The sequence below is a fragment of the Globicephala melas genome, chromosome 5 (genome assembly GCF_963455315.2).
Source record: "Globicephala melas chromosome 5, mGloMel1.2, whole genome shotgun sequence".
Taxonomy (NCBI): Eukaryota; Metazoa; Chordata; class Mammalia; order Artiodactyla; family Delphinidae; genus Globicephala; species Globicephala melas.
In genome coordinates, this window is record NC_083318.1 from 108,307,532 (window position 1) to 108,322,486 (window position 14,955).

General features: G+C 44.5%; 1 protein-coding gene across 1 annotated transcript in view; it reads left to right on the forward strand.

Moving 5' to 3' along the window:
* The window catches only part of TMEM154 (transmembrane protein 154), a 40,860-nt gene that overhangs the window by 8,344 nt on the left and 17,561 nt on the right, over nucleotides 1-14,955 (forward strand). The window contains exons 2-3 of the mRNA XM_030878238.3: nucleotides 8,780-9,025; nucleotides 9,116-9,154. Of these exons, the coding sequence (XP_030734098.1) occupies nucleotides 8,780-9,025; nucleotides 9,116-9,154 (285 nt within the window). The remainder of the gene's footprint in view (nucleotides 1-8,779; nucleotides 9,026-9,115; nucleotides 9,155-14,955) is intronic.

Here is a 14,955-nt window from a genome sequence, read left to right on the forward strand (position 1 = left end):
ATACTAAAACATTATTTGTTGTTTACCTGATATTCAAATTTAACAGGTGTCCTGTATTTTATCTAGTAACTCTATTTATGATTATGGTGATCTTTTGGCAGGCAAAGACCATTGCTGTGTTGGTATATCACTAAGACCAGAGACATTTTGACTATGTAGCCAGTTAACAAATATTAGAATATCTAAGTTGAGTCCTAGATCAGTCATTCAAATAAAAAGGAATTATCACTAAAAAATAAACAAACAAACAAACAAACCCCTGGTGATTAAGTAGACTAAAACAAGGAATCCAAGAGTGGATCAACTTTAGAGAATCTATTCATGTAATTTGTCACATCAAAAACTCAATGAGAGGGACTTCCATGGTGGCGCAGTGGTTAAGAATCCGCCTGCCAATGCAGGGGACACGGGTTCGATCCCTGGTCCGGGAAGATCCCATGTGCCACAGAGCAGCTGAGCCTGTGCACCACAACTACTGAAGTCCATGCGCCTACAGCCCGTGCTCCGCAACAAGGAAAGCCACTGCAATGAGAAGCCCGCACACTGCAACCAAGAGTAGCCCCCGCTCAGCTCACCGCAACTAGAGAAAGCCCATGCGCAGCAACCAAGACCCAACACAGACAAAAATAAAATAGATAAATAAATAAATAAATTTTTAAAAAACTAAATGGGAAAAAAGTCATGGGATTGTATTAATAAATGCAGAAAAGAGGTTGACAAAAGAGAGTGAGAATAGCCCAGAAGCTCAAGCTGCGATACTGAAATTCTGAGGACTTAGATGGATGGGCAAGGATCTTGGATGCAAGGGCAGGATTGATTCTCTTTAGAGGTAGAATAGGGTCACAAGCCAGGCCAGCTTTAGAGACCTGCTAAGTGGCTTTGCTGACCCTAGAAAATCCCATCCACCGTTTTCTCCACTCAGATGCCACTTGGAAGACCTCACGAACTTGCTTCCTTCTTGAGCCTCCTGTAAGACAACTTCCAACAGCAAACACACTCTGGCCCTCTGCTGCCCCAGAGGCTGGCACGGAGAACTTTTGGTTATACCCTCCCCCCTTCCCTCCTGCAGCTCCTGGGCCCCCACATCTCCTTCCCCTGCCTTCCTCTTCTCTGATGATCACAAGCATGCATCTACCATTTAGGTTTTGGTTTGTCTCTCCTGCAGTGGCTTCTGGTAACACTGAGCTTGTGCTGACCTGAGCAAGGAGGCCAGGCCAGCACAGAGACCTGTGTGACCTGCACCAGAGTTCCCCTCATTTATCCACCCAGAGGGAGGCTGACACAGCAGCCAGGGAGGGCAGGGCAGGTCGAGGAACATTTGTTTTCACGTTACTCTTTTACATTGTAATTTTGAAATTGGCTTCAAAAGAGAGGTAGAAATATAATAAAAGTAGTAATTATCATTACTAACCTGAATACTTTTCTATCACTTAATAATCTTTCTTTTTTCATTTTAAAGTATTTTTCACACTCCTATGTATAAAATAATCAACAAGGACCTACTGTATAGCACAGGGAACTGTACTCAGTACTCTGTAATAACCTATATGGGAAAGAATCTGAAAAAGAATAGATGTATATGTACGTATAACTGAACCACTTTGCTCTACACCTGAAACTAACACAACACTGTAAATCAACTATACTCCAATATAAAATAAAAATTAAAAAAAATAAAGTACTTTTGTATCTATCATCCCACTGATGGTAGGAAGAAATTTTAAATGTTAAAAGTGTATTCTGTGTCATAAAAATATGTACATTTCTTAAAACTGCCAGGTACTGACAGGCCAGGATAGGATTCCAGTGTTTGAAAAGGTACTCAGATGGTCAAAAATGCAGTTTCTCCAGGTGAGTAACTTCAAACCAGAGACAGCCTTAGGGTCTGGGCAAGTCTGCTTCGAAACAAGCAAGCTTTCTCTGAAAAAGACACCAAATAAAAAGTATAAAATGAAAAATGCATCTGAGCATGTGGGCCTCCATGGTGGGACATGTTTTCCTTTCTTTTCTTTCTTTTTAATGTTATTGGAGTATAGTTGATTTAAAATGTTGTGTCAATTTCAGGTGTACAGCAAAGTGATTCAGTTATACATAAACATATATCCAGTCTTTTTAAGATTCTTTTCCCATATATGTTATTACAGAGTATTGAGTAGAGTTCCCTGTGCTATACAGTAGGTCCTTGTTGGTTATCTACTTCATATATAGTAGTGTGTGTATGTTAATCCCAATCTCCTGATTTCTCCCTCCCCACCACGTTTCCCCTTTGGTAACCATAAGTTTGTTTTCAATATCTGTATGTCTGTTTCTGTTTTGTAAATAAGTTCATTTGTATCATTTTTAAAAATTAGATTCCACATATGAGTGATATCATATGATAGGCATGTTGTAATCTGATAGTAAATTGCAATTGCAGGGTGCTTCTCAAGGCAATGGGGTAAAACACAATGGTGCTTCACAGGTGCTTTCCAGAGCAGACTATTGTATGAAAGCCTTTTATCAGATGACCCTGCTCAAAATAAGCAAAAGAGGCATTTCTTAATGATCTTTCTACATAAGGCATTGCCACCTTTCGTCGTCTGATGGCTGAAGGGAAAGGGTGTACGAAACACAGGCACTACTTTACCTAGACTGCCCTTCGGTGCTTACAATCTGCCACTAACCTTCGCTGATTTTGCACTGAGCCTGTTCACCCAACTAATTTATAATGTCAGAAAAAACATACTAAGTGAACATATTCACTTAATAAAGATGGTCAGATGCCTAGTACAACAGAGCTTACAGAGGAAATAACAGTCCACCCCCACTAGTCCTGCACCCCAGAGAGAGTTCATGTGCCTGGACTATACACGTGAGGAACCCTGTGACACACCTGATTCCAAAACCAAAACCAAAACCAGCAAACAAAAAGAAAACCCAAAAAGCTAGAAACGTGAAATTTCATCATTAGAGATTCTTATCTTTTCTCTAAACAATTCCTCTCATCTCCCAGTGTTTTCTTTAAAATTCAGATAAGTTTTTGAGACAACCACCGTAGATCCCTTTTCTCTCTGTGACCAAGAACACACTGTGTGTGTTCCTGGAAGGGGGTTAGGTTGATTGAGGGAGGAAGATATCAGTCTCTTGATAAAAAGGCGACAGGCCTGTCTAGCACTTTACCTCCGGCTCATCTGGCCTTTTTCCTAAATAGCTGTTCAGTGAACAGCAACCATACAGCAGACACGGTTCCCGGGGCTGGAGATAGATACAGAGCAGAACAAAGGAGGACACAGACAATAAGCAAATAGTACAAGGAGGAAATCATTTCAGGTAATTAACAGCTCATAGTACTGTTTCAAAACCAAGTAAACTAGAGAAAGGGCAGAACCCTTCAGAGCTCCCCCTGTGCCTTATGCAGGATGGTGTCCCAGTGGCACCGTCTGGTCCACGCCAGCACCCCAGCACCGAGGAGGTGGTCCATCCACACGGCGTTAGTACCCCCTGCATCAGCACAGTCATCCTCCTGCAGCCCAGCTTGGGCCTGGGGAGTCTGGTTTGTTTGTTCCTGTTGTATTCCCGTTTTACCCCTGGCCGCATCACAGTCAGATGTCACAGATACTGAACAACTGATTTTTGTAAAAAGATGTCAGGGCTTCCCTGGTGGCGCAGTGGTTGAGAGTCCACCTGCCGATGCAGGGGACACGGGTTCGTGCCCCGGTCCGGGAAGATCCCACATGCCGCGGAGCGGCTGGACCTGTGAGCCATGGCCGCTGAGCCTGTGCGTCCGGAGCCTGTGCTCCGCAACGGGAGAGGCCACAACAGTGAGAGGCCCACGTACCGCAAAAAAAATAAAATAAAAAAAAAGTAAAGGGAAGTATTGCAGCTTAATTTCATCGCTCACATGACCACTCCCATTATCTGCTATTAATGCTCCATTATCTGAGCAGAGAGGGAGAGAGTGAAAGGGAGAATCCCGGGAGGTTTGCACTGGGGTCACTGGAGAGAGCGTGACTAAGGCCCCTGGAGGGAAGAGGGGTCCCGGCAGACCCGCCCTCAAGCCCCTATACCAGTGCAGGCGGGGTTCAAAGCCACGCCCGCTGCCCTTCACACAGCCCTTCTGCTTTCGACAATGGTCCTCCTTCTTTCTTCTGCTTCTTCTCTTGTGCACTTCGCTGGCTGCCGCCCATCTCTCCACTCTCACACTTGGTCCTCTTTCTATTTCTGCAGCTTCTTCAGTTGTACCACCCCCCAACCCCTGGCTGCACCCCTTTTTCCATGAAATATGTCCACATTTAGATAAGAAGACAAAATGAAGAAGTTATACCGGAAAGATTAGTCTCCTGGGCAACAGAGAATAGATCAGTCTAGAGATGGGGAAACAGAGTGGGCAGAGGACGGAGGAAATAGCAAACTACCAACGCCAGGCATGAGCGTGGGCCTTTGTGGAACACACAGCATTTTCACAGCTGGGATTCCTGTCCCCCTGGCGACTCACTCCTGGTTAGAGATGCCTGGCCCGCCCTGGTTTTCCGGCTCACCTTTGATGACATTTGATGCTCTTGGCACAGACTCTTGGGCTGATCCCCAACATTTTCAACTTTTCCATCACAGACCCTCTGCGTACCCAGCCCTTCTCCAACTCAGTTTCTGCCGATTCTCATTGCGCTGGGACTGGCTGGAGTTGTCTTGGAGCAGTTGTGAGGGCAGAACCCCCAAGAGCAGTTTGGTGCTGCACCCAACCTCCTCTCCCTAGTCTGGAGATACACTGCAGATGTGCAAGCTGACAGGTGTGCAGGGGCGACTGTGGCAGCATCATGGGAAACACAAAAGAAATAACCTACAAATACAAAAGAAATAACCTAAGTCCCCATCAATAGGAATAGGTTGTGTTATATACAAATAATGGAAGGAAAAGGCAGCTCTCTGTATACAGACAAGGAATAATCTTCAAGATCTAATTTTAAGTGAAAAAAGCAAGGGTCAGTACAGTATATAAATTTTGCTACGATTTGTGTTAAAAAAAGGAAACAGGAAATGATACTTACACTTGTACATGCAGAGAGTTTTCTGGCAGAAACAGTGGTTACCTCTGGGGAGGAAAACTGAGTGGCTGGGGAAAGGGTGTAGTGAAATGTCCTCTCTGAGCTTAGTGCCATGTGTGTAGTGCTTGTTCAAAAAGTCTAATTAAAAACAAGATAAATGCTTTAGAATCAACATAGAGATGTGGAAATAGATGGGATCTTGGGTCTCATTCCTTAGTTGTACAGATTAGAACATTGAGCCCAAATTTCCATAACCACTAAGTGACTAGAACCCTCACTGTCACTGGCACCTACGCTCAGGGGAACGCAGCTTCAAAACCCTACATATCACATGCACGCCTATGTTCACAGCAGCACTATTCACAATAGCCAAGATATGGAAGCAACCTCAACGTCCATCAACAGATGAATAGATAAATACGATGCGGCATATATATACAATGGAATACTACTCAGCCATAAAAAAGAATGAAATGCCATTTGCAGCAACATAGATGGACGTAGAGATTATCATATTAAGCGAAATAAGTCAGAAAAAGACAAATATCACATGATATCACTTATATGTGGAATCTAAAATACGGCACAGATGGACTTATCTGTGAGAAACAGACTCACAGACATAGAGAACAGACCTGTGGTTGCCAAGGGGGAGGAGAGTGGGGGGGGGAAGTATTGGGATCTTGGGATTAGCAGATGCAGACTATTATATATAGGATGGATAAACAACAAAAGGAAAGGGAGGGTTGGAGGCGAGAGAGGCTCTTCCCAGGTCACTGTATAGCACAAGGAACTATACTGAATATCCTGTGATAAACCATAATGGAAAAGAATATATATATATTATATGTGTGTGTGTATATCTATATATCTATCTATCTATATATCTATCTATATCTGAGTCACTTTGCTGTACAGCAGAAGTGAACAACATTGCAAATCAACTGTACTTCAATAAAATTTAAAAAGAACTCTGTGTATCAGTAGAGCCGACAGTGTAAATATCAGGGTTGTACCACAGGGCGAGACATTTGAGACTCAGTTTCTTTATTTGTACTGTGAACAATGAACTTGTTGTGAAGATAGTTAGATGGTGCCTGTTTATCCTAGTACCTAGCATGTACTATCAGCATCTGATAAATGACTGTTATTTGGAGCTATTATGCTCTTGTTTGGGAACGGAGGGATGTGAGGAAGGATGGCACAGGAGCGTCTGGAGATGAAGGCTTGCAGAATAAAGAAAAATAAAACACACACAGAGAACCCTTGACTCTCATTTATTTAAATAGTCACTAGAGAATCAGAGAGAGTAAATGATGGTTAACATGGAAAACGTATGTTAGGCTGTGTGTAAGAGGGATATTGTGGAGAAAATTTCCAGTCCTTTTCACTCCAAAATGCCACTAAGAGCCACCTGTGACCAGCATTGTCCCTTGTGCTGACCCGGGACCATCTGTGTGCTTCTCTCCATTTCTCTTTCATGCCTGATTGTCCAAACACCCTCATTATTCTTGCTAGCTTATTTCCTTTCCCATTTTCTCCTCTTCTGGGGCAACAGGTCAAGTGTGACTCAGAGCTCTGAGTATTCTACTGGGAAATTGTTCGCCTTCCGTGGAGAGGCTGGAAAGATCCTGTTGTTCTGGGCAGCTCTGCTCACAGCTGCCTGGGCTGAGGAGCTTAGCAAGAGGCCAATGAGAGCCCCTCATTGCCTTTGTGCCAGAAATCCACCTTCCTGTAGGCTGAGGGGCAAGAACACAAGTTTCCCTCTCTTGGTTACCACTTCATGATTTGTAATCATTCCATTCCTGCCTGATGGGAAGGAAAATATTGTGTGAGGTTCCAAGCTCAGGTTCTGCAATCATCCCTCCTGAGTTTAAATCTTCACTCCCCTGTGATAGCTTTGTGGTTGTGTGCTAGTTGTATAAGCTCCCTGCCCGGTTTCTATCTGAAAAAATAGTGGGGGCAAAATGAGATAATCTGGGTACAAGGCAGAGCACAGGGCTTGGCTCTTAGTAAGTTATCTGAAAAGGTAACTTGAAATCATAGCAGCAGCTATAGCAGTAGCAGAAGTAAATAAACAGAACAAATAAAAAGGAGGTCTGGTTATTGGAGGAAGGTCCATCAACACTGACTTCAAGGAATAGGGCCATTGTCACCAACTGCATTTGTGTGTGTGCCACTGCTCCCACTGCCCACCTGTCCCCCCCAAATGTATCCAGTCTTTGCTGGCCTGGGTTACCAGTGAAGAATGCTGTTTGGTCCCAGTAGTTCTGCAAGCAGGGTGATTTTAAGGAGGAGATGTCCTGGTGGACAAATACCTTTTCCTGGTCCAGAGTGATATGTGATATATCAAAGCTTTTAAAAATGTGTGAATACGTTATTGACTTACCTTATTTCAAAGACATAAGTATAGGGCAAAGTCACTTAACCCTGAAGGCAGAGGTCAATAAGTGGTAGATATTTTTGAATCCTGCTTTCAGTAAATACACGAGAAGAACACCAGTTACTTAGACTCTGCAGTTTGTAATCGATTCTGAGGGTTTGGGGTGGCATTGACAGATATGATTACCAAGTGGATCCCCTGGCCTTCGGAGAAATTGAAGTGTTTATATAACTGAAAAGTTAGACTGTGATCAAAGGAATACTTTTATAAGTCATTGTCATGCGGTCATGTGGAGAGCTAAGGACTGAATTGACCCTGCCATGCCCAGTCGGTCACCCTCTGGGTGGTGGCCTAATATGCCTGAACATGGCTTCAGGAAGTGGACATCTTCCTTTGCAGAGTAACTTTCACCTTAGAAAGAACTTTCACATAAATTATCCCATTGGATAAGTTGTCTGTAGCCTCAGCTCATATGCTGGTTTTCTCATTGGACCCCACCTGAATGATAGGCAACACTGTACCACGATGGGAAGAAAACCTGGGCTCTCCTCACCATGGTCACTACAGAGCCGGGTGAGGAAAGATTTTTCAAATAATCATCTAGCTACTAGTCTTTTCCTATCCTGTGATGAACCATGGATGTTTCCGAACACAATCTGAAGTCCCAACAGAATAAACATGCGTATAGCTTATTAATAGGGAAAGTTCTAAAGATGCATGTTATTCAATAAATTTAAATACTGGTGTAGTTTCCTTAGTTTCTAAGGGAACTTCCCCTTGAGAATTTCACTGTACAAATGAGATACACATTATATTTTTATTTAGAGTCCAAGAGGATTTCTATAGGATCATTTCAGAGACGACTTAGTTCTCTGCAGAACTGAGGCCTACACTGACATCTGATCAGTCACCCTGATTTCGAAGAATTCTTTTCCATTGGTAGGTAAACTTCTATTAAAAAAAAAAAAAAATTAGGACACAGTGCAATCCTTTTACCTAAAAGTGTCAAGTGCTTAACTCTCAGTAAAAGGGAATTTAGATTTATTCAGAAATGTTATTAAAATACCCTATAGGATATCCTGGAATATCGCCCTTGACACAACAGAGCTTCTCAACGCCCTTGGCTTAAGTGCGTCTAAACTGCCAGCCTTTGTGGGAGGTTTATCTCTGGGCTCTGATCCACGTTCAATATACTCCCCGGTTGAGCTCCATTTATGTTTGATCAATAGTATTCTGTGTCACACTGAACTGGAAGACCAAAGCCAGCGGATCAAGTTTATCACTGGATGCATGTCGGATAAATTTCAAATCATTGAAAACATACCATATTAACTTTGTCTCCATGACAATCTCAATTTTGTGTGTGTTCCCACAGAAATGGAAGAAACAGAACTGTCAACAGAATTGGGAAGCAGTGATGAAGAGGCTACGGTTCCGAGCATATTTGCTGCGGTGACCACAGAAATATTCACTGTCAGTATGAGTCCTACCCTTATTAGTGAAGATGCAGGCCAATTACAGTTTATATTAATGGGGTTGATCCCAGTGATTTTATTGGCCGTCCTACTTTTACCCGTGATACTCTTTGTAATCTACCGTAAAAGAAAAAGGAATAAACAAGGTAAATATTTTGCCTGTTCCCATTTCCAGACAACTGCTTCATATGTTAATGAATAAATGATAAAACACAATACTTTTTGCTTTCACACAGAGCCTTCTAGCCGAGGATCTCAGAGTGCTTTACAGACAAGTAAGTATTATCCTAACACCTGCCTGGAGTTGGGATGGTGTGGGAAAAGAAACCGAGAGGTTTTTAAGTGAAGCAACTACGTAAAATAATATGTGATGAATGACTTGTTTCAATGAAGTTTTCCAGAGTTTATAAATGTCATATTCCTTCCTATTTAAAAAAAAAGAGAGAGAGAAAATGCTTTCAGCCTAAATTGAAAATTAAAATACACAGCTGCCATCTCTGTATCTAATCTAGATGAGGGCCCTGTGTAATTTTGGCCAATAGGTCAACGTAACATTTCCTGACCATTGGAGGAAACAGTTAGGCTGGTGAAGATGTGGGTCAGATTGCAGACAGGGTGGGAAGGCTGGAGTCCTTGGACTCACCGCCACAAGAAGAGGATTCTTCCATCTGTGCTTTGTCACAGATACTGTTTTCTGCCCTATGCCCCATCCCCATTTAATCTTGAAAAGGCCTGGGTGAAGCATGGTTCTTATTCCTATTAAATCTATGCTAACTTTTAGAATGAAATCCCTGATTGGCTAAAGATAACTATCATCAATGGAAAACTAATCTGATAGAACATCCCCGGGGTCAGAGATACACTCTGAGAGGATTCACTTCCAATGCCAGGACTATCAAATACTAGGTGTCGGGATAGTTCTGAGTCCAAAGCAGACTTGGTTTCTTTTGGCTTGTGCCGGTAAAAGTGACTCCAATTAGATCTTTTTGTTTGTTTGTTTGTTTTTGTGGTACGCGGGCCTCTCACTGTTGTGCCCTCTCCCGTTGCGGAGCACAGGCTCCGGACGCGCAGGCTCAGCGGCCGTGGCTCACGGGCCCAGCCGCTCTGCGGCATGTGGGATCCTCCCGGACCGGGGCACGAACCCGTGTTCCCTGCGTCAGCAGGCGGACTCTCAACCACTGTGCCACCAGGGAAGCCCCAATTAGATTTTCAAGTTGAAGCCTTTAGGGATTCCAAAAGTCACTCAAGGGTGATAAGATACATATTTATATGTGCATACAAAACTCACTCTGTGTACTTCACATCCACTAACAGGGCACCTCTGGCTTTGAGATCATGCCCTTGGCCTGCGGGCCCCCTCACCATCCTAGTACCAGGAGAGGCTTTAAGCTCTCGTGGAGCTGTAAATGGTCATTTTCCATTATGCCAGCAGGTAGGGCAAATGCGAGTCGGGAAGGAAGCAGAGAAGAGCATTACCTTTCATGGCAGGGTAATAGATTCCAAGAAAGTAGAAGATATACATATGTTTCTCCACTGCTTGCAATTTCAGGGTGACCTAATAACAGTCATCACGTGGGAGCTCCTTTGTAAGCTAGAGAAAGAGAAAAAGCAAACAGAGCTGCCTGGACCCGTTTTTTTTTTTTTTAAGTAGGGAAAGTAAGAATTTCCTGCCCAAACCCTAACCTGTAGCTGATCTTACCTAATGTAGTCATGGGGTCAGGGAGAGGTCGGGGTTGACTAGTCAAATGGTCATGCTCTGAGGCTCTAAATCCAGAAAGGGACTTTTCACTGAATTTTATTTGGAGAATCTCAAAATTCAAAAGCCATTCACAAGTGAGAACTGACCTCAGACACGGTCCAGGCAGTATTTGCTGTTCCCTTTCCTGATGCCTCCATGCCTGACTGATGCTATGTCTTCTGTCTGGAATTTCCTTCTTTGTTGCTTGGCAAACTGCCACCCCCTTCTTCAATGCCCAGTTCTAAAGATTTTATGAAGAGCTGAGTAATCACACCCCAGGCAAAATGAATCACCACCTCTTGACTGTTCACACTTATTGTGCACAGTATTTACACTGGCATAAGTTGGTGACTTGCCTTTTTTTGGTCTCTCTTTCTTACGAGGTTATGTTCTCTTTAAGGTCCGAGAGAACTAAGAACTTGTCTTATTTATCTTGTTGAATAGTGTGGCGAGGACAGACTTTGGAATACTCTGCCTAGTTGGCTTTTGCCTTTCCTAGCTCTATGACCTCTGCTTCAGTTTCCTCATCTGTCAAATGGGCAAACTCAGCACCTACCTCATAGAGTTGTTGCGTGAATTAAGTGGATTCATCTGTTTAAAGCACTTAGAAAAAACAGTGCCCGGCATATTGTGTCAGCTAATTATTATTATCCCTTTTATCTAACGGAACGCCTAGCCCAACACATATATTAGCTGCTCAATAAAAGTGTTGCAGGAATGAGTTGATGACAGAACGTGAGAACGTTTACTTATTCTCAGAGGTAAAAGTAAATTTGCACATTATTCTTAATACAAATTGGCATATCGTTTTTACTTTAAATATGCCTCACTTGAAGAAAACACAAATGGAAAACTTAGAATTTCAAAGCAACTGCTTATCACCAAAGTTTTTGGTAAGGAGCGCTTTATTGGAATATTTTCTTTTACTTGCCACTCCTTTAATATAGATTCAGATGGTTAACTGATGACTCTCTCTTCAGACAGACTGACAGAGAAAAGGTTCACAACCACTGCCCACTGAAGTCCCCCCATTCATATTTAGCATTATAATGCAAGTCAATAAAAGGAGAATATATTTAAATTAACGGAATTTGATTTAAATATATTTTAAATTTATTTTTCCAGGAAAAATAAAACTGTCATACTGCGTCAGACCAGCATTTTGCTTGGAAAGTTCCCAAAGGAATGTTTTGTGGGAGGGCATGGGTGATGTCTCAGGTTAGGAATAGACACGTTGTTTCTGTCCTCAGGTGAATAGAGCCTGCTCTATTCTTCCACACCAAGAAATGTCTTTAAATTTGACAATGGGGGAGCACTTGGCCAATATTTGTAGAAAGAACACTTCACCTGTTTGGAAATTACCTTTTTTCTTTGGGCCTGTCCGTTCCTTGTCCAGGAAAGGGAAGGCTGTGTAGTGACTTAATGTGCTATTGTCCTTTTCCCTAGACTTGCAGGCATTAGATTTGCAGTTGTTATTATTTAACATTTATTAGGTGTCCTGATGTGCTGCATCTCTGGGAAAGAGCTGCAGGGGAAACAGCTGGCAGTAAAGCATCCCTTTAAACAGGTTTTAACTACAGGACACCTGGCTGGGCTCAAGCTCCAGAAAGACTCTCTTGCTCACTGTTCAGCACAGAGACCAGATAAGAGAGCCGGTGTCCTGCTGGGTCCCCCGTCCCCACCTCTACCCTGCAATCCTACCGTCAAGTGCACCCGGGAGTCTAGCCGGCAGGGGGCTTCGCGGGGCTAAGTGGGTGTCAGGGGGGAACTGAAGGAGGCGGAGGGAGTGTGGAGGCCGACAGGAAGTGGCAGGGCTGTGGGAGGGAAAATGGAATCAAGTGCGGGTCGTGGGTTGTGTGAGACCTGCGTCTGCCTCCCGGTGCAGAAGGAGTAGGTGGCTATTAATAAAGAGACAGAAGCCAGGTGGAGTGGAGCGGGCAGGGCCTGATCGCTGAGGACGGGTAATTGGTCTCCCTCCCAGCTTAATGCTCGGCTCCTGGGCGCTCTCCCAGATGTTTTCCCGTTGCCATGGCGACTGGGGCAGGGGTAATGGCCGTGGAGCAGGGGAGACGAGGCCACAGGAGGCTTTTTGCTCTCTTTGAATACTGATTACAGGAGCTTCGCGTTTGGTGCATCTGGAGCACTTTTGTAATGGGTTTTTAAACTTTTCTATCATCCGCATGCAGGGCTAGCTTTGACTCACCGCGAAGCCTGCGGGCACCCAGATTAGAAAGATAAATCCCCCCCCCCCCCACGGTGGGGCTGTAAGGGGTTATTAAGCAGGGAAAGAGGGAGGGGAAGGCGGGAGGGACAAAACAGGGGCATTTTTATGGGTCACCTGTAGGGAGGTTCAGCTGTATAGGGGCTTTATTTATAGTAAAATCCCTTAAGGAATAGCCTGTACATTTTAGATGAAAAATGCATGGATATAAAATGAGATGAACATACTCCCCTTTCCCCAACTGAAGTGTCTGAGGAGTCAGGCACCTGCAGGAAGCTTCAGATTCCTACCGAGAGGCAGGAGGACACAACCTACAGCCCCTCGAAGGGAAGCAGTGATGGCATGAAACTGACATCTGTGCCCAACTTTCCTGGGTTAGCTGTGCCATTAAAGCTTGCCAACCCACAGGAAATTACAGCAGCTCCCGGCTGCCAGGAGCTCAGTTCCAGGTGCCTGCTGGTTGTGTTCCCTCGCTGAGGACCTGCACCTCTGCCGGCCAGACAAAGGCGGCCTCTGATGGCTAAGGATCGAGACCATTTGACTATTCAGTGGACCTCTACAAAGCGGTTTCCTTCCCAGTGGTTTTCACATCATAGAAGGTGCAGTGGGGCTGTGCTATCCACTCGCTGGCCATCATTGCCTCGTTTCTCTGGGTGCATTGTTTCCACTGCCAAACAAAACAGAGTCTGAGCCCTGGGCTCTAATTCTTGCCCGTGTTCATCTGGAGTCTGGTCAGCATTCAAGCCATTTTGCAAACTGTTACCTGACTCACTTCAACTAACAGCAACAAAAAGCAGGCTTGTTGGAAGTTTCACTACTATGAGAATGTTAAAGCCAAAACATTGGGCACACATTTAACCCCAGGGCTGGACAATCCAGATGAAGACCTATTCATTTATTCAATAAATATTTACGGGGTGTTTGTCAGGTACCGTGCAAGCTGGATGGGGTAGGGCTGGGGGATGCCACCGTGAACAAGGCAGACATGATCCCCGCCCTTTGGCAGCTATGGTCTAGTGGGAGTGACAGACAAAAAAGAGTTAAACAGAGAAACTGATCAATGACAAATTGTGGCAGACACTATGGAGGAGCACACGAGGATCTGAGCTGGGAAGCAGTAGGAAAGATGGGCCTTACTTCAGACAGAGGAGGTAGGGGAGGCCTCTCTGAGGAAAGAGTATAAGCTGATGTAACTGGGAAAAGGGCTCGAGTGCCCAGGGTGCAGGAAGCCAGGCTCTGAAAGAGCAAAGGAAGCCAGAGTTTGCAGCAAAGGAAGGATTTATTGCAGGGCGCCAAGCAAGGGGGTGGGAGACAAGCCTCAGATCCAGTCCAACTTGATCACTGAGTTAGGGGTGTTTTTAAAGAAGAACAAAGAAGCTGCGATTAATCATCGTCTTGTGACATTTCTTTTTCTTTCTTTCTTTCTTTTTTTTTTTTGTGGTACACGGGCCTCTCACTGTTGTGGCTTCTTCCGTTGCGGAGCACAGGCTCCGGACGCGGAGGATCAGTGGCCATGGCTCACGGGCCCAGCTGCTCCGCGGCATGTGGGATCTTCCCAGACCGGGGCACGAACCCGTGTCCCCTGCATCGTCAGGCGGACTCTCAACCACTGCGCCACCAGGGAAGCCCTCTGTGACATTTCTTAATCGTGATTCTGGGAGTCAGGACGTTTCTGGTTTACGATTCTCTGACGAGGTGGTCCATGGCTGGGGGTCTGTGAGCACCACTTGCCCTGGAGAAACAACCTGAGTTTGTGCTTTAATGATGAGATCTACAACAGCAATTTTAGTCCATTAACGATGTTATCGATAACAGCAGTTTTAGTCATCTGACTCTGGTTGGTTAGTGTTCAGTTAGCACAGGACTGAGGTCAGAGGGAACAAGAAGGGGAATGAAGATTTGGATAGAGAGATTGATCATACACTTGGTAGGGGACCTTCTGTTTCAGGGGGGACTTGGTTTCACTGAGACCAGAAGGTTGTGAGAGATCCACCCACACAAAGAGCAGGGCGAGAGGAGAGTTCCAGGGGGAGCTGGTGATTGATAACCCACGTCCTACTCCGGGACAAAGGGACAGTGTGTTGCAAGGAGATGAGACAGCAGTGGTTTGAACTGGC